This window comes from Haliotis rufescens, unplaced genomic scaffold, assembly GCF_023055435.1.
Source record: "Haliotis rufescens isolate VD_foot unplaced genomic scaffold, xgHalRufe1.0.p SCAF_26, whole genome shotgun sequence".
Lineage (NCBI taxonomy): Eukaryota > Metazoa > Mollusca > Gastropoda > Lepetellida > Haliotidae > Haliotis > Haliotis rufescens.
Genome location: NW_025963957.1, coordinates 3,345,238 through 3,370,895, shown reverse-complemented (window position 1 = coordinate 3,370,895; position 25,658 = coordinate 3,345,238). Strand labels below are relative to the sequence as shown.

Sequence of the window (25,658 nt, the reverse complement as noted above, 5' to 3'; positions counted from 1 at the left end):
CTGCCTGGATGGGAGATAACAGCCATACTACCTGGACGGGAGATAACAGCCATACTGCCTGGATGGAAGATAACAAGCATACTACCTGGACGGGAGATAACAGCCATACTGCCTGGATGGGAGATAACAGCCATACTGCCTGGATGGAAGATAACAAGCATACTACCTGGACGGGAGATAACAGCCATACTGCCTGGATGGGAGATAACAAGCATACTGCCTGGATGGGAGATAACAGCCATACTACCTGGACGGGAGATAACAGCCATACTACCTGGACGGGAGATAACAGCCATACTGCCTGGATGGAAGATAACAAGCATACTACCTGGACGGGAGATAACAGCCATACTGCCTGGATGGGAGATAACAGCCATACTACCTGGACGGGAGATAACAGCCATACTGCCTGGATGGAAGATAACAAGCATACTACCTGGACGGGAGATAACAGCCATACTGCCTGGATGGGAGATAACAGCCATACTGCCTGGATGGAAGATAACAAGCATACTACCTGGACGGGAGATAACAGCCATACTGCCTGGATGGGAGATAACAAGCATACTGCCTGGATGGGAGATAACAGCCATACTACCTGGACGGGAGATAACAGCCATACTACCTGGACGGGAGATAACAGCCATACTGCCTGGATGGAAGATAACAAGCATACTACCTGGACGGGAGATAACAGCCATACTGCCTGGATGGGAGATAACAGCCATACTACCTGGATGGAAGATAACAAGCATACTACCTGGACGGGAGATAACAGCCATACTGCCTGGATGGGAGATAACAGCCATACTGCCTGGATGGAAGATAACAAGCATACTACCTGGATGGGAGATAACAGCCATACTACCTGGACGGGAGATAACAGCCATACTACCTGGACGGGAGATAACAGCCATACTGCCTGGATGGAAGATAACAAGCATACTACCTGGACGGGAGATAACAGCCATACTGCCTGGATGGGAGATAACAGCCATACTACCTGGATGGAAGATAACAAGCATACTACCTGGACGGGAGATAACAGCCATACTGCCTGGATGGGAGATAACAGCCATACTGCCTGGATGGAAGATAACAAGCATACTACCTGGACGGGAGATAACAGCCATACTGCCTGGATGGGAGATAACAAGCATACTGCCTGGATGGGAGATAACAGCCATACTACCTGGACGGGAGATAACAGCCATACTACCTGGACGGGAGATAACAGCCATACTGCCTGGATGGAAGATAACAAGCATACTACCTGGACGGGAGATAACAGCCATACTGCCTGGATGGGAGATAACAAGCATACTGCCTGGATGGGAGATAACAGCCATACTACCTGGACGGGAGATAACAGCCATACTGCCTGGATGGAAGATAACAAGCATACTACCTGGACGAGAGATAACAGCCATACTGCCTGGATGGGAGATAACAGCCATACTGCCTGGATGGAAGATAACAAGCATACTACCTGGATGGGAGATAACAGCCATACTACCTGGACGGGAGATAACAGCCATACTGCCTGGATGGGAGATAACAGCCATACTGCCTGGATGGGAGATAACAGTCATACTGCCTGGATGGGAGATAACAAGCATACTGCCTGGATCGGAGATAACAAGCATACTACCTGGATGGGAGATAACAGCCATACTGCCTGGACGGGAGATAACAGCCATACTGCCTGGATGGGAGATAACAGCCATACTGCCTGGATGGGAGATAACAGTCATACTACCTGGATGGGAGATAACAGCCATACTGCCTGGATGGGAGATAACAGCCATACTGCCTGGATGGGAGATAACAGTCATACTACCTGGACGGGAGATAACAGCCATACTGCCTGGATAGGAGATAACAGCCATACTGCCTGGATGGGCGATAATAGTCATACTGCCTGTATGGGAGATAACAGCCATACTGCCTTGATGGCAATTAACAGCCATACTGCCTGTCCGGGAGATAACAGCGATATTTCCTGGCCAGAAGATAACAGCCATGCTGCCTTAGATCGAAGATAACAGCCATACTACCTGGTTGGGAGATAACAGTCACACTACCTGGTTGGGAGATAACAGTCATACTGCCTGGATGGGAGATAACAGCAATACTGCCTGTCTGGGAGATAACAGCGATATTTCCTGGCCAGAAGATAACAGCCATGCTGCCTTAGATCGAAGATAACAGCCATACTACCTGGTTGGGAGATAACAGTCACACTACCTGGTTGGGAGATAACAGTCATACTGCCTGGCTGGGAGATAACAGCCATACTACCTGGATGGGAGATAACAGTCATACTGCCTGGCTGGGAGATAACAGTCATACTACCTGGATGGGAGATAACAGTCATACTGCCTGGCTGGGAGAGAACAGCCATACTACTTGGATGGGAGATAACAGTCATACTGCCTGGCTGGGAGAGAACAGCCATACTACTTGGATGGAAGATAACAGTCATACTACCTGGCTGGGAGAGAACAGCCATACTACCTGGATAGGAGATAACAGCCATACTGCCTGGATGGGAGATAACAGCCATACTACCTGGATGGGAGATAACAGTCATACTGCCTGGATGGGAGATAACAGCCATACTACTTGGATGGGAGATAACAGTCATACTGCCTGGCTGGGAGAGAACAGCCATACTACCTGGATAGGAGATAACAGCAATACTACCTGGATGGGAGATAACAGCCATACTACCTGGATGGGAGATAACAGCCATACTGCCTGGATGGGAGATAACAGCCATACTGCCTGGATGGGAGATAACAGCCATACTACCTGGATGGGAGATAACAGCCATACTGCCTGGATGGGAGATAACAGCCATACTGCCTGGATGAGAGATAACAGCAATACTACCTGGCTGGGAGATAACAGCCATACTGCCTGGATGGGAGATAACAGCCATACTGCCTGGATAGGTGATAATAGTCATACTGCCTGGATGGGAGATAACAAGCATACTACCTGGATGGGCGATAACAGCCATACTGCCTGGATGGGAGGTAACAGCCATACTGCCTGTCCGGGAGATAACAGCGATATTCCCTTGCCAGAAGATAACAGCCATGCTGCCTTGGATCGAAGATAACAGCCATACTACCTGGATGGGAAATAACAGTCATACTGACTGGATGGGAGATAACAAGCATGCTACCTGGATGGGCGATAATAGTCATACTGCCTGGATGGGAGATAACAGCCATACTGCTTGGATGGGAGATAACAGCCATACTGCCTGTCCGAGAGATAACAGCGATATTTCCTGGCCCGAAGATAACAGCCATGCTGCCTTGGATCGAAGATAACAGCCATACTACCTGGATGGGAGATAACAGTCATACTGACTGGATGGGAGATAACAGCCATACTACCTGGATGGGAGATAACAGCAATACTACCTGGATGGGAGATAACAGTCATACTACCTGGATGAGAGATAACAGCAATACTACCTGGCCAGGAGATAACAGCAATACTACCTGGATGAGAGATAACAAGGATAACTTACCGGTCTAGCTGAACCACCTGGCCATCTTCAACATTGCATAAGATTTTAGAAATTGGTTCATCGGTGTAGCCCTGTAACATAGCAGATCAAACATTCAGTTAAACATCCGAAACTGTGGGTGAGTGAAGGTTGTTTTAGACAGATCACAGGCAGAAATAATAAACAAATCATGCATGAATCATGCACACACTGGTAGCCAAATTGTAATCAAATACTGGTTTCCAGTCTACCCTATTAATTTGGTATTTTAAATCTGTTTAATATCAAAAGCAATATCTGTATTTTGTGGTATTGTAAACTGTTTACATGATCACCAGTTGTATAATAATTGTCTTATAGTGAGATTGTAAAATTATGTCAAGAAAATTAATACTAATATATCACTGGATTTTAAAAAGAATTAGGCAAATGGGACCATGAAAACATGCATCAGCTCGTAAGCACACAAAGCTGGTAGACATGGACGATTTTGCTCTTGATAGCATACATTGGATCACATGAATATTCATGAGTTCTGTGATTTACAATACATGTAGTACAAGCGTGGTCTATCCGACCACCACCAGCTGCTTCAAATTGGACAAGGAGACAAATTTATTAGTAATGTACTCATCAAGGAATACATTTATTTCGGGAGGCCCTTTCCCAGGTTGATTGTAAACAATGTTTATTTGGTCACATACATGTAGTTTGAACAACCGCCAAAATATAACAAAAGTGCCCACCCGCACTATATGTTCAACCGCCATTGCCTGAGAACCAATTCTTTTATTTTTTTAAGCCTTATAAACAATATGATTGGACATTAGGATACCTGATACCAAAGGTCAAACAGCAGTGTCACCATGCCGCCACACTGAATCCTTGAGAACATCGACAATGATGTGCCGATGTATCAGAAGTTGAAGACATGATGAGACAAGGTGTTAATAAAGGCCTGAGTTTTATGTTGAAAGTATGAAAAGTATCACTATGTAAAGTGTGATCTGAGTGTATATAAGAAATATATGACAAGTGTGAGGTGTCTATCGTACGATAAAACACTGCAGGGAGAATAAACCATGAGGGGCACAGCTCACATTTGATTATCCAGAAATGACATCATGATAGAATAATGTTTAATTGTGAAATAAACCACGCTTTGTTCTTCAATGTTCTTTGCGATTTATCTCGTATCTTATATTTTACCATACAGAACAGTAACAACCCTAATAACAGCCTTACTAATGAGTTTCCATCACAAAACAATTCTATCCACATGCTGACATATAGTCATGGAAACGAACAAAAGAACAATGAAAAATATGGGAAATAAGCTTTACTGTACATTTGAAATAGCGTGTATACAAAGTCAAGACATGTAGAAAACAAATGTTGAGTTGTATTTGTGTGCATGTTTCCATTGGTATCCAAGGCTGGGAACCCATGATAGCATATGATCTTACAGTGGCTAAAACTAGGTGTTCCCTCATTCATTTCCATCAGTATACATGTACCTTCATCTGTTAATTGGATGCTCCAACTGTCTGCTATTTTCCTGACAACCCATCATCAGTGTTCAAACTACAAGGGACATTATCTTCGTTATAGGTTCATTGAGGTTCTTATGGAGTTCATGTCAATTAGCGCTCATCTTCGGATTAGTGTCCCCTGGATTAATTGGACTAATATACTCAGGTATCCCAACTAATCAGTGATGTCAGGGGGGACAGCAGATATGTATTCAGTCAAACAGTGTCCACTACTGTACATGACAAAATGGACTCTCCACTAATGAGGTCAAAATACTTAGTACCAGTTTGAAGCTAGGAGCCAATATAATACATACTACTCAAAAGAAACTAAGGACCACCTGATACTTTCATATTACTATAGTTAATCTGTCAGGCCATGAAGACCCTCATTCTCCATGGCTGCAGCCTTGGTCTTCTTTCTTTATAATTTGTGTTTTTCATGTTTGACCTCAAAGTTTTGATGGCAACGCTGATGTAATTATGTAACAGGGAGCGGTATTTACAGAAGTCAGTGGGGCCTGTGTACCAATACCTTTCAAGTTAGTGGAATAAAATATGTTTAAACTATAACACCATGTCCTGCAAAATTAATTTGTTTTTCATTCACTACAAGTAAATAAATTTTAAAGTGAAAGAACTCATAAGCTTAGCCACTGATAATATTGGATTTGACCGCCTCCTTGGTCAAGTGGTAGAGTGTCCGCTCAGAGAGCGGAGGGTCCAGGGTTCGATCCCCGCCCACGTCACACCAAAAGACGTCAAAAGATGGTACTTGTAACCCTGTCTGGCACTCGGCCTTAGGGGCTTAAACAAGGACTGGTCGGCTCGGAGTCAGTATACTGTGTCTGTGTGGGGTATTCATGTTAAACTGCGGCATGGTATTTCAGTGGGGTAGCTCTATAAAATCGGCATCAGTCCAGACGAGTACAAGCAGCCACACACACACACGTGCCTGCACATCGCTATATAAGTGCAATAATCTTGAAGGCGACACTAAACCCCATTTCACCTCACCACAAAATATTTTATATTAAGGTATTTGTGTTAATTTCTGCTCCATAACCTTCCTATAGTTTACTATTACTATATAAAACATGCAACTGACACTGCCCTTATTCACAAAATACCTGGTGAAAGTTTCAAACATTTTCAAAATGAAAGAATAAAAGAGAATAGAACAGTAAAGATGTCAATATTTGTTTTAAGACGGTTTCAGAGGTTGTCAATGTTGATTTGCATCTTAGCATAATTTCAGACACATATCGTTGTAAAATTTCATAACAGAGAAAAAAAATCTGAACTTTAAGACAAGAAATTAAAAAAAACTGTAAGTAGGAGAAATTAAGGCAATCATATACAGGAGGGAACTTTTACGTAACAATTACAGCCATAAATGATCTTGACATCCTAATACAGACTTGCCAAACCCCTGAATCTGCAGCACACACCCATTTTTATATCCCTGGTTAGGATAATGTAATAGCCATCAAATAAATGTTTTCATCGGAGAAAAATAATGTTAAGATTTCCTTCACCATTGCTTGGAAGCCATTTTGTTTTGAATCATTTATGATCAATACCACATGTAGATATCTACATACTGCAAAACTAGCCAAATTACAAAAAAAATCACGGAAAATAAGCAAAGAATAATATCACAATTCAGAACAGACTAATTATGTTTCTGGTTTGATGGAGGAGCCCACCATTACAAAATGAAATAAAACAGCGTAAACTAATTTCTGTATGAGGTAACTAAAAGTAAGCTCATTTCAAACCCATTTCCCTAATGTCTAATAATCAACAAGCATATAAACAAAATCCAGATTTCTAAAGTTTGTAACTTTTCTCAAATCAACAATGAAAAAATGGAATTTTCTAAACCACCATAACCCCAATCACTAGAAGATTTATATTTTGACAAGTGCCTGAGTGAGTGAGTGAGTGAGTGAGTGAGTGAGTGAGTGAGTGAGTGAGTGAGGTTTTACGCCATTTTTAGCAATATTCCAGCAATATCACAGCGGGGGACACCAGAAATGGGCTTCACACATAGTACCCATGTCAGGAATCGAACCCGGGACTTCGGCATGACGAGCGAACTCTTTAACCACTAGGCTACCCGACAGCCCTAAATATAATGAAGTGCAATGGGTAAGTGAAACATATTTTGAGACATGCCCCACCAAGGTTTTCACATGCAGTGTTCTACATTGGTGAGGGAGTAAGAGAGGATGGAGCATATGGGGAATGGAACCCGGGTCTTCTGTGTGATGAGTGAACACTTTAACCACTATGCTACCTCACCACCCCTCTCTACATTAGTGAGTGAGTGAGTGAGTATGGGGAATTGAACCCGGTCGTCTGCATAATGAGGGAACACTTTAATCACTAGGCTACCTCACCGTCCCGCTCTACATTGGTTAGTGAGTGAGTATGGGGAATTGAACCCAGGCCTTCTGCATAATTAGTGAACAGTTTAACCACTAGGCTACCTCACTGTCTCGCTCTACATTGGTGAGTGAGTGAGTGAGTATGGGGAATTGAACCCGGTCGTCTGCATAATGAGGGAACACTTTAATCACTAGGCTACCTCACCGTCCCTCCCTACATTGGTGAGTGAGTGAGTATGGGGAATTGAACCCGGTCGTCTGCATAATTAGTGAACAGTTTAACCACTAGGCTACCTCACTGTCTCACTCTACATTGGTGAGTGAGTGAGTGAGTATGGGGAATTGAACCCGGTCGTCTGCATAATGAGGGAACACTTTAACCACTAGGCTACCTCGCCGTCTCGCTCTACATTGGTGAGTGAGTGAGTATGGGGAATTGAACCCAGGCGTTCTGCATAATTAGTGAACACTTTAACCACTAGGCTACCTCACCGTCTTGCTCAATCACTCACCAATGAAGAGAGAGTATTGAGCATATGGAGAATCGAACCCGGGTCTTCTATATGAAACACTGTATGACAAGTGCCCCAACAGGATGTTCCTGTAGTGCACTAGGTAGGTGAAACACTGTATGACAAGTGCCCCCAACAGGATGGTCCTGTAGTGCACTAGGTAGGTGAAACACTGTATGACAAGTGTCTCAACAGGATGTTCCTGTAGTGCACTAGGTAGGTGAAACACTGTATGCCAAGTGTCCCCTAAAGGATGTTCCTGTAGTGACTAGGTAGGTGAAACACTGTGTGACAAGTGCCCCAACAGGATGTTCCTGTAGTGCACTAGGTAGGTGAAACACTGTATGACAAGTGCCCCAACAGGATGGTCCTGCAGTGCACTAGGTAGGTGAAACACTGTATGACAAGTGTCCCCAACAGGATGTTCCTGTAGTGCACTAGGTAGATGAAACACTGTATGACAAGTGCCCCCAACAGGTTGTTCCTGTAATGCACTAGGTAGATGAAACACTGTATGACAAGTGCCCCAACAGGATGTTCCTGTAGTGCACTAGGTAGGTGAAACACTGTATGACAAGTGCCCCAACAGGATGTTCCTGTAATGCACTAGGTAGGTGAAACACTGTATGACAAGTGCCCCCAACAGGATGGTCCTGCAGTGCACTAGGTAGGTGAAACACTGTATGACAAGTGTCCCCAACAGGATGTTCCTGTAGTGCACTAGGTAGATGAAACACTGTATGACAAGTGCCCCCAACAGGATGTTCCTGTAGTGACTAGGTAGGTGAAACACTGTATGCCAAGCGCCCCCAAAAGGATGTTCCTGTAGTGACTAGGTAGGTGAAACACTGTATGACAAGTGTCCCCAACAGGATGTTCCTGTAGTGCACTAGGTAGGTGAAACACTGTATGACAAGTGTCCCCAACAGGATGTTCCTGTAGTGACTAGGTAGGTGAAACACTGTATGACAAGTGTCCCCAACAGGATGTTCCTGTAGTGACTAGGTAGGTGAAACACTGTATGACAAGTGCCCCCAACAGGATGTTCCTGTAGTGACTAGGTAGGTGAAACACTGTATGCCAAGCGCCCCCAAAAGGATGTTCCTGTAGTGACTAGGTAGGTGAAACACTGTATGACAAGTGTCCCCAACAGGATGTTCCTGTAGTGCACTAGGTAGGTGAAACACTGTATGACAAGTGTCCCCAACAGGATGTTCCTGTAGTGACTAGGTAGGTGAAACACTGTATGACAAGTGTCCCCAACAGGATGTTCCTGTAGTGACTAGGTAGGTGAAACACTGTATGACAAGTGCCCCCAACAGGATGTTCCTGTAGTGACTAGGTAGGTGAAACACTGTATGACAAGTGTCCCCAACAGGATGTTCCTGTAGTGACTAGGTAGGTGAAACACTGTATGCCAAGCGCCCCCAAAAGGATGTTCCTGTAGTGACTAGGTAGGTGAAACACTGTATGACAAGTGTCCCCAACAGGATGTTCCTGTAGTGCACTAGGTAGGTGAAACACTGTATGACAAGTGTCCCCAACAGGATGGTCCTGTAGTGACTAGGTAGGTGAAACACTGTATGACAAGTGTCCCCAACAGGATGTTCCTGTAGTGACTAGGTAGGTGAAACACTGTATGACAAGTGTCCCCAACAGGATGTTCCTGTAGTGACTAGGTAGGTGAAACACTGTATGACAAGTGTCCCCAACAGGATGTTCCTGTAGTGCACTAGGTAGGTGAAACACTGTATGACAAGTGTCCCCAACAGGATGGTCCTGTAGTGACTAGGTAGGTGAAACACTGTATGACAAGTGTCCCCAACAGGATGTTCCTGTAGTGACTAGGTAGGTGAAACACTGTATGACAAGTGTCCCCAACAGGATGTTCCTGTAGTGACTAGGTAGGTGAAACACTGTATGACAAGTGTCCCCAACAGGATGTTCCTGTAGTGACTAGGTAGGTGAAACACTGTATGACAAGTGTCCCCAACAGGATGTTCCTGTAGTGCACTAGGTAGGTGAAACACTGTATGACAAGTGTCCCCAACAGGATGGTCCTGTAGTGCACTAGGTAGGTGAAACACTGTATGACAAGTGTCCCCAACAGGATGTTCCTGTAGTGACTAGGTAGGTGAAACACTGTATGACAAGTGTCCCCAACAGGATGTTCCTGTAGTGACTAGGTAGGTGAAACACTGTATGACAAGTGCCCCCAACAGGATGTTCCTGTAGTGACTAGGTAGGTGAAACACTGTATGACAAGTGTCCCCAACAGGATGTTCCTGTAGTGACTAGGTAGGTGAAACACTGTATGACAAGTGCCCCCAACAGGATGTTCCTGTAGTGACTAGGTAGGTGAAACACTGTATGACAAGTGCCCCCAACAGGATGTTCCTGTAGTGCTCTCGGTAGGTGAAACACTGTATGACAAGTGCCCCCAACAGGATGTTCCTGTAGTGACTAGGTAGGTGAAACACTGTATGACAAGTGTCCCCAACAGGATGTTCCTGTAGTGCTCTCGGTAGGTGAAACACTGTATGACAAGTGTCCCCAACAGGATGTTCCTGTAGTGACTAGGTAGGTGAAACACTCGCTGATAGAAGTGAGACTTACCCCTCCCCAGTTGAGTGTTCTGGCCAGGTCGTTGCCGGTGCCGATGGGGAGGATGGCGACAGGGGGTGGGGGCGAGATCCCCAGGGAGTCCAGCATGGACAGGATCCAGTCCACCGTACCGTCTCCCCCACAGGCCAACAGGCGAAGGTTAGGCACTTTCTTGAACAATTCCAGACTGAAATACAGAGCATGGGTCAACTGAGTGACAGTTTATATACATTTTACATGACTGATGTCAAACTTAAATTGAAGAATCAATTGTTAAAAGCTGGCTGCAACTATGAATCTTATGGCTGGAAGGGAAATAAAACAAGTTTTTTTATATATTATTTTCCTGCATTAAATTTTGGCCCAAATATATTGGAAACCAACAAATGAAAATAACACCGATAGGCCAAAATAATGCTGCTCATTGTCACAGAACCTGGATAGAAATTAAGCCATTGATATAACTCTCCGTGTTCTAGTGGTAGAGCTTCCGCCCAGAGAAGGGGAAGGATCGGGGTTCGATCCCCGTCATGTCATACCAAAAGCATAGGGTTTGCCTCACAACTATTAGATATGTTGGAAGTGAAAATGAGAATATGATGGCATATTTGAAAAATTTAAAAAGATTTTATAGCGTGATTACGTCCAAAACTTAAATGAATGGCTGTGATTGAATGGATGTAAGGTATTCAATGGAATTATGGACAGCACACATTGTACCCATGTAGGAATGAGCAAACACTTTAAACACGAGGCTACCCCACCGCCTCCAACACCAAGCCAACACACTGTGATATAAATGAAATAATGTCCAAAACAATGAACATGAACCACTCTGATAAACCCACAAGCACAAGTATTGTTTCAAAAGACCATACCCGTGAAGATCCGGGGTAGAGTTGGTCTTCAGCAACCACTGCTTGCCATAAGAGGCGACAATGCTTGTAGTAAGAGGTGACTAACGGGATCGGGTGGTCAGACCCGCCGACTTGGTTCATGCATGTTATCGTATCCCAATTGCATAGATCGATGCTCCTAATGTCAATCACTGGATTGTCGGGTCCAGACTCAATTATTTACGGACCACCGTCATATAGCTGATGAGTGGGGCGTTAAACAGCAAACAAAAAACAAACAAATAAAAAGACCAAGGATTCCAATTGGGCCGAATCGGGAGTTCAAACCCACTGAGGTGCTGCCATGGCTAGGTGCTGCAACCATAACTACTGGGTGCCTCTGCCTCGTGGTGCAACATGGGGCCTGCCATATGCTTTGGCTTAAAAAATAAAATGCGACTAAATGATGATGCCGTGGTGACTGACAATCCAAATGGGTTTTTTTTAGTCTTAAAAAGAAAAATGTAGCTAGGCACAAATTGAACCACAAGACTCCGCATGAGAATGTTCTATTGGAGCTATTTCTGCCAATTTGAAATAAAATGTTTCTCACCCAAACTGTGGTCCTCCTTGTGTCAAGTCAAACACTTGCCGCGGGTTCAGGAGCCAGCTGAACTTGTGGAAGAGTTTTGCCCCCTGATTGCCACCACTCTTGGGGTTTATAAAAACCAGGAGCGGCTTTAAAAGCGGTGATGGAATCGGTTTGATCAGAAATGGTTTTTGTTCATCTTTACTTCGCCTTTTCTTCAAGGATGCTTTCCTTTTCTTACTAGCCCGAAGTGAAGATTTGAAGGAACCCTGTCGCAGACGGAAAGTATTTATTTCAAACAATGCTCAAGATTATATAAAATAGTTTTTTTCTTGTTTCAAAGCACAACCACATTTCTTGGGAATATTGGTCAAATATCGGTTGAGGGCAACAACGATAAAGATAATCAATATTCTCTGTTCACTAGCACTGATGAGACATTCTAACTTATAACATACCATCCCAACTAAGCCCGCACAAAAAAACATTGGTTGTTCAAAGGAAAGAAAAGCTCAACACTTGTCAACTTTCTGGTACGTACATTTTATGTAAACCCATATGGCAAACAGAAAGCCAACATCGATAATTATTTTCTCATCATCTTTATATGTGATGTGGAGGGATGGGATTCAAGTACTACGGGCACACATAATGACCAGGGGCTATATTCAAGGACTGACCAGAAAGTACTCAACACAAACATTTGATTTCATACCACAAATGTTTAGTCTGACCACATAACACGCCAAAGAAATCAGTATGGTCAACACAAAAGAATCAGAGTCAGAAGTAATCCAGGCTGTAGACAAACTCACTTTCTTGGGAAGTTTAATAATCCAAGATGGCGGGATGATGATGCCAGCATGAATCCCCAGAGTGCATTGTTCTTCTATCTGCTGCATCATGAAGCAGGTGGTCTTGTTGTGGTAGGCGGCCTTACACCACGAACAGCTGATTGCTATGATATCCTGCAACAAACCATCATGGGGAATCAGAGTCACCAACAACTTGGGGTTCAACGTCGCCTCCGAGATTATTGCACTAATATAGCCACGTGCATGTGTGTTGTTGCTTGTACTAGTCCGGACTAATGCCGATTTATAGTGCAAGCCCACTCAGATACCATGCCGCAGATTATCATAAATACCCTACTCAGTCACAGTATACTGACTCTGAGCCAACCAGTCCTTGTTTTAGCCCCCAAATGCCGAGCGCCAGGCAGGGTAACAACAAGTACCATCTACCGTCTTTCGGTATGATGCGGCCGGGGATCCAAACGCCAGACCTTTCGCTATACGGGGGGACGCTCTACCACAAGATGACTGAGGCGGCCTACACATCTCGTCCCATCAAGCATGAGGTCTTCTTCAAGCCTTTTCACAAGGCTAAAAAAGTAAATTCTTGACACTCAAGAGATTCATGTTGTTTCTCTTCTTCAAGGCCATATGACCCACATGACATGGACGTACATGTAACACAGCTGGGGTGACATGTGACCTCTAAGATAGAACATACAAAGTAAATATTTAGTAAAAGTACAATTGGTCTCTTTATCCTTAAATGTACAGTTAGAAAGGTAGGATATTATCAAATGACAAATTGTTAAATGTATCTCTAAGATCTTCATCTTGAGATATTCTTACCTTATTCCTTGCCTATACTAACAGTTCCATTTGTACCTCTGAATACTTAAATCCAAATATTCAACTCTACATACCAGTGTTTCAATATTACTTTTTGAGTTATGAAGTTATATTTTGCAACATGAAATTATTAGAGAAAAGTAGTAAAGGGAAATATTGGGATTGAACTCCGAAAGATGCATCACGACACATGACTCCCCCTTCCAAGGTGAGACCATCAGAGATCAGATTAAAAAGAAATTAAACTAGGCTGTTATTTCCTGGTTTACAGACATATTCTTGTGTACAAATCTTGGTCAGTAGGTGGGAAAAATGTAAAAGACAAATTTCATATAGCCGTTTTCCTTCTGCAAAATGTTTTCTGAAAGCTGCCATGAGTGCAGAGATAGTTTTTGACCTAATGTATCCAATTTTAATGTTTTGCAGCATAATCTGTTTTATGCAAAAACTATAGTGGTAACCATGGAAGTTTGTCTTTGGAAGAGTTATTTAAATAAACAGTGCTTTCAAGTACAATTTTTTCAACTTTTGGTGGAATCAGAAAACTAATTTTGAAATCAAGTCTCACCTTATTTGAAAATCTCCCATCCTACGTAACCAATAAAATATTGACATCAGGAAACGTGCCTACTCTCAAAAAGAGATTTGTTCTAAAATTTGAGGAAAAAAACCCTAATCATTTTCATTTATGTCTTGAGATGGGGGACTGCTGACATAATGCTGAAGGTGGAAATCAATGTCTCCTCTCTCACCTTGTTCTGGAAGGCGAACCTCTGCTGGAAGGACTGAAACAAAGACGCCAATATGTCATTGCCATCTTATTGATTTTTCTCAAGAATTTCTCAGATTGTCTCATTTTAAGCAATAATAAATACCACAAACAGGTTAATGAATCCAAAACAACTGAAAGGAAAAATTGTATCAAATAACAAACTGAAAAAATTAAGCTCTGAAGGAAGTGTAGGATGTGTGTAAATCTGGGTCAGCAGCTCTTCCATGTAGTCCAGGGTGACTGTGGTCTGGACATGATCAAGTCTGGACAAGCAACTCAGGGACTTAAAGAGTGGCCAATTCTCCCAACCATTGAGTCACAATGCTCCCAACCATTGAGTCACAATGCTCCCAACCATTGAGGCACAATGCTCCCCACCATTGAGGCACAATGCTCCACACCATTGAGGCACAATGCTCCCCACCATTGAGTCACAATGCTCCCCACTATTGAGGCACAATGCTCCCCACTATTGAGGCACAATGACCAGACAAACTAGTGACTTAACGCATGGGCAATGGTCTACACCATTGAGTAACAATGCTCCCAACCATTGAGGCACAATGCTCCCAACCATTGAGGCACAATGCTCCCAACCATTGAGGCACAATGCTCCCCACCATTGAGGCACAATGCTCCACACCATTGAGGCACAATGCTCCCCACCATTGAGTCACAATGCTCCCCACCATTGAGTCACAATGCTCCCCACAATTGAGGCACAATGCTCCCCACTATTGAGGCACAATGACCAGACAAACAAGTGACTTAACGCATGGGCAATGGTCTACACCATTGAGGCACAATGCTCCCAACCATTGAGTCACAATGCTCCCCACCATTGAGGCACAATGCTCCCCACCATTGAGTCACAATGCTCCCCACCATTGAGTCACAATGCTCCCAACCATTGAGTCACAATGCTCCCCACCATTGAGTCACAATGCTTCCCACCATTGAGGCACAATGCTTCCCACCATTGAGGCACAATGACCAGACAAACTAGTGACTTAACGCATGGGCAATGGTCTACACCATTGAGTCACAATGCTTCCCACCATTGAGTAACAATGCTCCCCACCATTGAGGCACAATGCTCCCAACCATTGAGGCACAATGCTCCCCACCACTGAGGCACAATGCTCCACACCATAGAGGCACAATGCTCTCCACCATTGAGGCACAATGCTCCCAACCATTGAGGCACAATGCTCCCAACCATTGAGGCACAATGCTCCCAACCATTGAGGCACAATGCTCCCCACCATTGAGGCACAATGCTCCACACCATTGAGTCACAATGCTCCCCACCATTGAGGCACAATGCTCCCCACCATTGAGTCACAATGCTCCCCACCATTGAGGCACCATGCTTCCCACCATTGAGTCACAATGCTCCCCACCATTGAGGCACAATGCTCCACACCATTGAGGCACAATCCTTCCCACCATTGAGTCACAATGCTCACCATCATTGAGGCACAATGCTTCCCACCATTGAGGCACAATGCTCCACACCATAGAGGCACAATGCACCCAACCATTGAGGCACAATGCTCCCAACCATTGAGGCACAATGCTCTCCACCATTGAGGCACAATGCTCCACACCATTGAGGCACAATGCTCCCAACCATTAAGGCACAATGCTTCCCACCATTGAGGCACAATGCTCCCCACCATTGAGTCACAATGCTTCCCACCATTGAGGCACAATGACCAGACAAACTAGTGACTTAACGCATGGGCAATGGTCTACACCATTGAGTAACAATGCTCCCAACCATTGAGGCACAATGCTCCCAACCATTGAGGCACAATGCTCCCCACCATTGAGGCACAATGCTCCACACCATTGAGGCACAATGCTCCCCACCATTGAGTCACAATGCTCCCCACCATTGAGTCACAATGCTCCCCACCATTGAGGCACAATGCTCCCCACTATTGAGGCACAATGACCAGACAAACTAGTGACTTAACGCATGGGCAATGGTCTACACCATTGAGGCACAATGCTCCCCACCATTGAGTCACAATGCTCCCCACCATTGAGTCACAATGCTCCCAACCATTGAGTCACAATGCTCCCCACCATTGAGTCACAATGCTTCCCACCATTGAGGCACAATGCTTCCCACCATTGAGGCACAATGACCAGACAAACTAGTGACTTAACGCATGGGCAATGGTCTACACCATTGAGTCACAATGCTTCCCACCATTGAGTAACAATGCTCCCCACCATTGAGGCACAATGCTCCCCACCATTGAGTCACAATGCTCCCAACCATTGAGGCACAATGCTCCCCACCATTGAGGCACAATGTTCCCCACCATTGAGGCACAAAGCTCCCAACCATTGAGGCACAATGCTCCCCACCATTGAGTCACAATGCTCCCCACCATTGAGTCACAATCCTCCCCACCATTGAGTCACAATGCTCCCCACCATTGAGTCACAATGCTCCCCACCATTGAGTCACAATGCTCCCCACCATTGAGGCACAATGCTCCCCACCATTGAGGCACAATGCTCCACACCATTGAGGCACAATGCTCCCAACCATTGAGGCACAATGCTCCCCACCATTGAGGCACAATGCTCTCAACCATTGAGGCACAATGCTCCCCACCATTTAGTCACAATGTTCCCCACCATTGAGTCACAATGCTCCCCACCATTGAATCACAATGCTTCCCACCATTGAGGCACAATGCTCCCCACCATTGAGGCACAATGCTCCCCACCATTGAGGCACAATGCTCCCCACCATTGAGGCACAATGCTCCCTAACATTGAGGCACAATGACCAAACTAGTGTGTGGCCAATGCTCCCCACCATTGAGGCACAATGACCAAACTAGTGTGTGGCCAATGCTCCCCACCATTGAGGCACAATGCTCCCCACCATTGAGGCACAATGCTCCCCACCATTGAGGCACAATGACTAAACTAGTGTGTGGCCAATGCTTCCCACCATTGAGTCACAATGCTCCCCACCATTGAGGCACAATGCTCCCCACCATTGAGGCACAATGTTCCCCACCATTGAGGCACAATGCTCCCCACCATTGAGGCACAATGACCAAACTAGTGTGTGGCCAATGCTCCCCACCATTGAGGCACAATGACCAAACTAGTGTGTGGCCAATGCTCCCAACCATTGAGGCACAATGCTCCCCACCATTGAGGCACAATGCTCCCAACCATAGAGGCACAATGCTCCCCACCATAGAGGCACAATGCTTCCCACCATAGAGGCACAATGCTCCCCACCATTGAGTCACAATGCTCCACACCATTGAGGCACAATGCTCCCCACCATTGAGGCACAATGCTCCCCACCATTGAGGCACAATGCTCCCCACCATTGAGGCACAATGCTCCCCACCATTGAGGCACAATGCTCCCCACCAAACTAGTGACTTAACGCATGACCAATGCAATTGGAACCTGAAAGCATCTGAAATTGAACCTATTCATTTATCATCATTAAATTCTGCATTTTGCCAAACTACTCCAACACTTCCTGTCGTCACAGAGCACAAAAAATGGCTGACACTAGCTGAGAGGAAAAACAGGTGTTTTAATCTTGTCTTGAATGAATCTCATTCTATGTCAGAAGTTAATGTGCATCGAAAGTAAAACATTATTCCCCTTGGATACAGATTATTCATCTTTGGCAAAAATGTATTTTGTATACATAAACGATGTATTTTGATGGGAGTCGATATGAAACCTTATCAGCCATAGAGCTAGATAAAAGATTTCACCCATAAATCTAGTATTTGCTCTATAAGTGTTGACATAAGTGCTAATAAACAGTAGGCAATTCATCTGTGGCTGATTGTGACTCACACAATATTAATTTATATTTGACCGAAATTCTCCAAAACTGCTGTGCACCTCTTCTATTGCCAACTGCCGTCAAATCTGATAGTATTTCTTTTCATTTGCATAGTAAATGCATTTGATAACAATGGGGAAGCTATGCTACCAATATAATTTTAATTTCATTACATGCTTCTTATCCAAATAAATAGGAGGGCCTCTGACTGTGGTGTGAGTGTGTGTGAATATGAGTTGAGAGGAGTGGTGGTGGAGAGGAAGAGGTGTGGCGGTGGAGAGGAAGAGGAGCAGCGGTGGAGAGGAAGAGGAGTGGTGGTGGAGAGGAAGAGGAGAGGCGGTCAAGAGGAAGAGGTGTGGCGGTGGAGAGGAAGAGGAGTGGCGGTGGAGAGGAAGAGGAGTGGTGGTGGAGAGGAAGAGGAGTGACGGTGGAGAGGAAGAGGAGTGGTGGTGGAGAGGAAGAGGAGAGGCGGTTGAGAGGAAGAGGTGTGGCGGTGGAGAGGAAGAGGAGCAGCGGTGGCGAGGAAGAGGAGTGGTGGTGGAGAGGAAGAGGAGAGGCGGTCGAGAGGAAGAGGTGTGGCGGTGGAGAGGAAGAGGAGCAGCGGTGGAGAGGAAGAGGAGTGGTGGTGGAGAGGAAGAGGAGTGGCGGTGGAGAGGAAGAGGAGTGGCGGTGGTGAGGAAGAGGAGTGGCGGTGGAGAGGAAGAGGATCGGTGGGTGAGAGGAAGAGGAGTGGTGGTGGAGAGGAAGAGGAGAGGCGGTGGAGAGGAGGAGGAGTGGCGGTGGTGACGAAGAGGAGCGGCGGTGGTGAAGAAGAGGAGTGGCGGTGGTGAGGAAGAGGAGTGGCGGTGGTGAAGAAGAGGAGAGGCGGTGGAGAGGAAGAGGAGTGGCGGTGGTGAGGAAGAGGAGTGGCGGTGGTGAAGAAGAGGAGTGGCGGTGGTGAGGAAGAGGAGTGGCGGTGGAGAGGAAGAGGATCGGTGGGTGAGAGGAAGAGGAGAGGCGGTGGAGAGGAGGAGGAGTGGCGGTGGAGAGTAAGAGGATCGGTGGGTGAGAGGAAGAGGTGTGGCGATAGAGAGGAAGAGGATCGGCGGTGGAGCGGAAGAGGATCAGCGGTGGAGAGGAAGAGGTGTGGCGGTGGAGAGTAAGAGGAGCTGCAGTGGAGAGTAAGAGGAGCGGCGGTGGAGAGGAAGAGATGTGGCGTTGGAGAGGAAGAGGAGTGGCGATGGAGAGGAAGAGGAGTGGCGATGGAGAGGAAGAGGAGCGGTTGTGGAGAGGAAGAGGAGGTCAGGAGAAGAGAAGGTGGGGACGAATATGACTTTAAGGAGGGTCATGAAAAAATATGTCTGTTGGAGGTCTTGATAGATATGGTCATTTATTGTGTTGAAACTATTTCTGGTGTAAATATCTTCTGGCACATCAAAGATTATAATGTGAGTGAGGTAATTGCAACTATATTCTAATTTCTAAATCTATCAAATCTTTCAAGAAATGGACATTTTTCATACAAGAAATGTACAACTAGTGGAGAGAGTCATAAACATTTGTACATTATGGATAACAACTTCTTTATGTTTTGTGGGGCGGTGGGGTCTGGTAGCCTAGTGGTTAAAGCGTTCGCTTGTCACGCCAAAGATCCAGGTTCGAATCCCGGCATGGGTACAATGTGTGAAGCCCATTTCTGGTGTCCCCCACCGTGATATTGCTGGAATATTGCTAAAAGTGGCATAAAACTAAACTCACCCACTCACTCTTTATGTTTTGTCCCAACATTTCAGGGCTACTTCTTGCTCTTCATCAGGTGACTACTGATTGATTGATTGTTTAACGCCGCACTCGGCAATATTCAAGCTATATGACGGGGTTTGTAAATAATCAAATCTGAACCAGACAATCCAGTGATAGACATCATGAGCATCAATCCACGCAACTGGGATACGATGACATGCATCAACCAACTCAGCGAGTCTGACCACTCGATCCCATTCATCACCTCATACGACAAGCATAGTCACCTTTTACAGCAAACATAGGTTGCTGAAGACCAATTCTGCCCTGGATCTTCACGGGTATGAGTAAGTGTATTGAGTTAATATGATGGTATTTTTACACAAGATAGGAATAAGGTACAAAGATAAAAATATAACAAGGAACCACCAAATGGAGAGAGCCAATCAAATACAATGATGGTGGAGTGAAGGTTGAGTGAGGGCTTGGCTGTTATAACAAAGAGCTGATACGGTGACAGTGTAACAAGAAGGCAATGAAGATGTCCACGGGCATGGAGTTAGAGCACATCAGTTGTTATCAATAACAGTGTCACATATTCATGAATTCATTCTAAACTCTTAGAAAAGACTTGTTTGTACATTAGTTTGGAACCAGTAAATAAATGAGTGAGCTTCCATATTGTAAAGGGATGCCCTTCTTGAATGCCACTGACAGCTCACCTTGCCACATTGTTTGCACTTGCCCTCCTGCCGACGCCGATGTACCCAGTGGTGTCGCATGAATGTTTGCTGAAATTCAAAATAGAAACAAGCATGAAATACTCCTATCCCCCATGTGTGCAAGGCATTGGCCCTCTGGAAATGAGCACTACCACCATTTTCAGTCTTAGTCAAAGTTCGCCGCCATGGAAACTCAAAAAATATATTTTGTCCAAACTTCAAAACTATCAAAAGGCACTAGTTCACTGCTAGACTGATCTGTGTACCAAGTTTGGTTAAGATTTCTCTCATGGTTTTTGAATTCTGCTTCAGAAACGAAACAAGACAGATGACGGATGGACATCACCCATTCGTATGTCTTCCTTCCACTTCGTGGCGGGGGAAAATAATCAGTCATCCATTACTAACATGCTCAGGCCATACTTCAAATTTTTGTAGTTTCTTTCTAATCCATTAGAGATACAGTGGATGGACAAATACAAATAAATATAAAACTGTCATCTTTTTCTTTCTCATCGTGTTTTTGGCTATAGTTGCTTGAATGAGTAAACTACATAAAGTATTGCCAAAGTAATAAATACATAACAATAAAGTTGAAGTATTGATGATGATGATGATGATGAATTTAGTTATCACTAAGACATTTAAAATAAAAATGGAGGACTCAAAAAAGAAATATATTAGAAAAATTACTTTAAAAAAAAAAGTTAACTTAAAAGAGAGGCCGGTTTAACGGTTAATGGCTAAATTGGAGCTGCAGGTTACAGCCAGCCGGAGATACAACACACGGAGCGACGTGTTCACTGCAAGAAGTTAGTATGCTAATGGAAGACTACTTGCTGTACCGCTGGGATTGGACGCACTCTGCTTCAAACTGACACACTACGTTTGACAACTGACATCAAATATTTAAAGCAGCTTTTTATCTTAAGATCTAACATTCTACATATGGTGACTCATCGTAAAGATGTGTGTTTAAAAAATAATTTACAGGGAATACTAGAAATTACTAACCAGAATTCTTTGGATTTGTGCTCGATTGGTTTTGTGTCTGACCAAAGTAGCCAACCCCAGGCCCCCTTGCCCTTAATTAGTTGTTTGTTTGTTGTTTAACGTTGCACTCAGCAATATTCCAGCTATATGACAGCAGTATGTAGATAATTGAGTCTGGACAAGACAATCCAGCAATTGACATCGTAAGCATCGATCCACATAACTGGGATACGGTGACATGCATCAACCAAGTCAGTGAACCTGACCATCTGATCCTGTTTGTCGCCTTTTATGGCAAGCATGGCATGCAGAAGACCTGTTCTACCCCGGATCTTCACGGGTCCCCTTAATTAGAGTAAGATGGGTTAAATTCTGCTTTGAATAAGTCACAGTGTCCGATTGTTGCCCAGAGTGATGTAGGTAGATATTATCAGAGATACCCTTGAGCCAACTGCATACCCCATCAGAGTGAAACATGCAATCGTTGATTCAAACAGTGAACTAGGCTGCTATACTAAATGATCTCTTTGTGTTGCTTCGTGACAATTTATATTTCTTAAGGAACTAAAGTAGCCATTAAAGTCAGAAATGATAAAGTTGGATAAATACCAGTTTCTTCTAATACCACTGCAAGGGCTCCCTTAAACATGAAGTATAAAACCCAGGATCTTTCAATGCAGCTGCAAGAGTTCCCTTTAACTTGCGTGTCGCATGCCCTGTGCCTAGTGTCGCATGCCCTGTGCCGGATGCCTAGTGTCCAATGCCCTGTGCCTAGTGTCCAGTGCCCAATGCCCAATGCCCAATGCCCTGTGTCTAGTGCCCAGTGCCTGGTGTCCAGTGTCCAATGACCTGTGCCTAGTGTCCAGTGCCCAATGACCTGTGCCTAGTGTCCAGTGCCCAATGACCTGTGCCTAGTGTCCAGTGTCCAATGACCTGTGCCTAGTGTCCAGTGCCCAATACCCTGTGTCTAGTGTCCAGTGCCTGTTGTCCAGTGTCCAATACCCTGTGCCTAGTGTCCAATTACCTGTGCCTGGTGTCCAATGCCCAATGCCCTGTGTCTAGTGCCCAGTGCCTGGTGTCCAGTGTCCAATGCCCTGTGCCTAGTGTCCAGTGCCCAATGACCTGTGCCTAGTGTCCAATGCCCAATGCCCTGTGTCTAGTGCCCAGTGCCTGGTGTCCAGTGTCCAATGACCTGTGCCTAGTGTCCAATGCCCAATGTCCTGTGCCTAGTGTCCAGTGCCCTGTGTCTAGTGTCCAGTGCCTGGTGTCCAGTGTCCAATGCCCTGTGTCTAGTGTCCAATTACCTGTGCCTGGTGTCCAATGCCCAATGCCCTGTGTCTAGTGCCCAGTGCCTGGTGTCCAGTGTCCAATGCCCTGTGCCTAGTGTCCAGTGCCCAATGACCTGTGCCTAGTGTCCAGTGCCCAATGCCCTGTGTCTAGTGTCCAATTACCTGTGTCTAGTGTCCAGTGCCCAATGCCCTGTGCCTAGTGCCAGTGCCCTATGTCTAGTGCCCAGTGTCCAGTGCCCTGTGCCTAGTGTCCAGTGCCCAATGCCCTGTGTCTAGTGTCCAATGACCTGTGCCTGGTGTCCAGTGCCCAATGCCCTGTGTCTAGTGTCCAATGCCCTGTGCCTGGTGTCCAGTGCCCAATGCCCTGTGCCTAGTGTCCAGTGCCCAATGCCCTGTGCCTAGTGTCCAATGACCTGTGCCTCGTGTCCAGTGCCTAGTGTCCAGTGCCCAATGCCCTGTGCCCAGTGTCCAATGACCTGTGCCCTGTGTCCAGTGCCCTGTGCCGGATGCCTAGTGTCCAGTGCCTAGTGTCCATTGCCCAATGCCCTGTGCCCAGTGTCCAATGACTTGTGTCTAGTGTCCAGTGCCCAATGCCTTGTGCCTAGTGTCCAGTGCCCAATGCCTTGTGTCTAGTGTCCAGTGCCCAATGCCCTGTGCCTTGTGCCGGATGCCTAGTGTCCAGTGCCCAATGCCTTGTGTCTAGTGTCCAGTGCCCAATGCCCTGTGCCCAGTGTCCAATGACTTGTGTCTAGTGTCCAGTGCCCAATGCCTTGTGCCTAGTGTCCAGTGCCCAATGCCCTGTGCCCTGTGCCGGATGCCTAGTGTCCAGTGCCCAATGACCTGTGCCTAGTGTCCAGTGCCCAATGCCCTGTGCCTCGTGTCCAGTGCCTAGTGTCCAGTGCCCAATGCCCTGTGCCCAGTGTCCAATGACCTGTGCCTAGTGTCCAGTGCCCTGTGCCGGATGCCTAGTGTCCAGTGCCTAGTGTCCAGTGCCCAATGCCCTGTGCCCAGTGTCCAAGGACTTGTGTCTAGTGTCCAGTGCCCAATGCCTTGTGCCTAGTGTCCAGTGCCCAATGCCTTGTGTCTAGTGTCCAGTGCCCAATGCCCTGTGCCTTGTGCCGGATGCCTAGTGTCCAGTGCCCAATGCCTTGTGTCTAGTGTCCAGTGCCCAATGCCCTGTGCCCAGTGTCCAATGACTTGTGTCTAGTGTCCAGTGCCCAATGCCTTGTGCCTAGTGTCCAGTGCCCAATGCCCTGTGCCCAGTGCCCAGTGCCCGGTGCCCAGTCCCCAATGCCCTGTGCCCTGTGCCGGATGCCTAGTGTCCAGTGCCCAATGACCTGTGCCTAGTGTCCAGTGCCCTGTGCCGGATGCCTAGTGTCCAGTGCCTAGTGTCCAGTCCCCAATGCCCTATGCCTAGTGTCTCAGCATCTTACCTCTCTGTAATTGCGTACACCTGCTTCCCGGAAGGTTGGCTTGCATCTCAGGTTTTTCTGAAAACATCAAGAAAATTGAGATATAGAAGCCGTGTCACAGCTTGACGTCAGACAAACTAAAAACTCTCCTTTCAACTCTTACCATAATCAGTCTGAAGGGTATTTTTTCAAACTTAACCATTTTTTGCAGGAGAATTTAACTCAACTTCCTACCGAAATGTCTTTAAACCAATCACTATAAAAAAAAAGGTTTAAGTTTTTATGTTATTTTATCACGCCCTTTAATATCACATCGCAAAATATTACCAATGAATTCATTTCAATCACTTGCTGTGAATAGCAATAAAATTGTTGATGTAGCAGAAAGCAATATTCACTCACTCACTCACTCAACATATTTCAACAGAACATGACACTAAATTCCTGTTAAAAGCTCTGCAGTTACATTTCCAACATTAACGTGTTAAACAAATCCTCTTTTATCAGAGACATTCAAGCATACATAAACTTGTCAATATATTCAACTTAATATCCCAACTACAGAACCATTTCAACAAAACACAAATCGTGTATTGACCTTCACCTGCTCAATGCATTCTATCAAGCATATGTTTTTTCCTCAAGGCCTACCAGTCACACAATAAGTCAATACATGACAAGTAAATTATCAACATCAATCACAGAATACCTAATCCACTGATTCCGACCCAAGATATAACAAACAATGAATTCATTGATAATTTTGGACATCAAAACATGCATAAATCAACCACGTACTGGAAAGCTACACCCATTTTTCAAGTATGATACACAAGAAAATCATTTAACCTTTGTCATCCTGGACGGCAAAGAAAACAATGGTTGTCAAATTAAACCTCAAGCCATCAGCCTCATGCACGAGTTTGACAGCGAGGCTTAATGGATTTTCAGAACATGTGATGAGGAATGCCAGCGAAGCCCCTTCACCATCCTCTGTGTGTGTGACTGTACCATACACAGGAGTGAGTGAGTGAGTGAGTGAGTGAGTGAGTGGGTGGGTGGGTGGGTGGGTGAGTGAGTGAGTGAGTGAGTGAGTGAGTGAGTGAGTGGGTGGGTGGGTGGGTGAGTGTGTGGATGTGAGGGTGTGTGTGTGATTATGGCTTTACGTCGCTTTTAGCAATATTCTAGCAATCTCACGGTAGGGGACACCAGAAATGGGCTTCACACGTTGTACCCATGTGGGGAATTGAACCTGGATCTTTG

The 25,658-nt window shown here is 45.4% G+C and overlaps 1 protein-coding gene across 6 annotated transcripts in view; it reads right to left on the bottom strand.

Moving 5' to 3' along the window:
- The window catches only part of LOC124115238 (diacylglycerol kinase zeta-like), a 178,814-nt gene that overhangs the window by 39,619 nt on the left and 113,537 nt on the right, over window positions 1-25,658 (bottom strand). For all 6 annotated transcript variants that reach the window (XM_048402440.1, XM_048402439.1, XM_048402443.1 and 3 more), the window contains exons 5-11: window positions 24,417-24,473; window positions 20,702-20,770; window positions 14,388-14,420; window positions 12,808-12,960; window positions 12,017-12,261; window positions 10,580-10,754; window positions 3,548-3,618 (exon numbers count right to left, since the gene is read on the bottom strand). In XM_048402440.1, coding sequence (XP_048258397.1) covers window positions 3,548-3,618; window positions 10,580-10,754; window positions 12,017-12,261; window positions 12,808-12,960; window positions 14,388-14,420; window positions 20,702-20,770; window positions 24,417-24,473 — 803 coding nt within the window. The remainder of the gene's footprint in view (window positions 1-3,547; window positions 3,619-10,579; window positions 10,755-12,016; window positions 12,262-12,807; window positions 12,961-14,387; window positions 14,421-20,701; window positions 20,771-24,416; window positions 24,474-25,658) is intronic.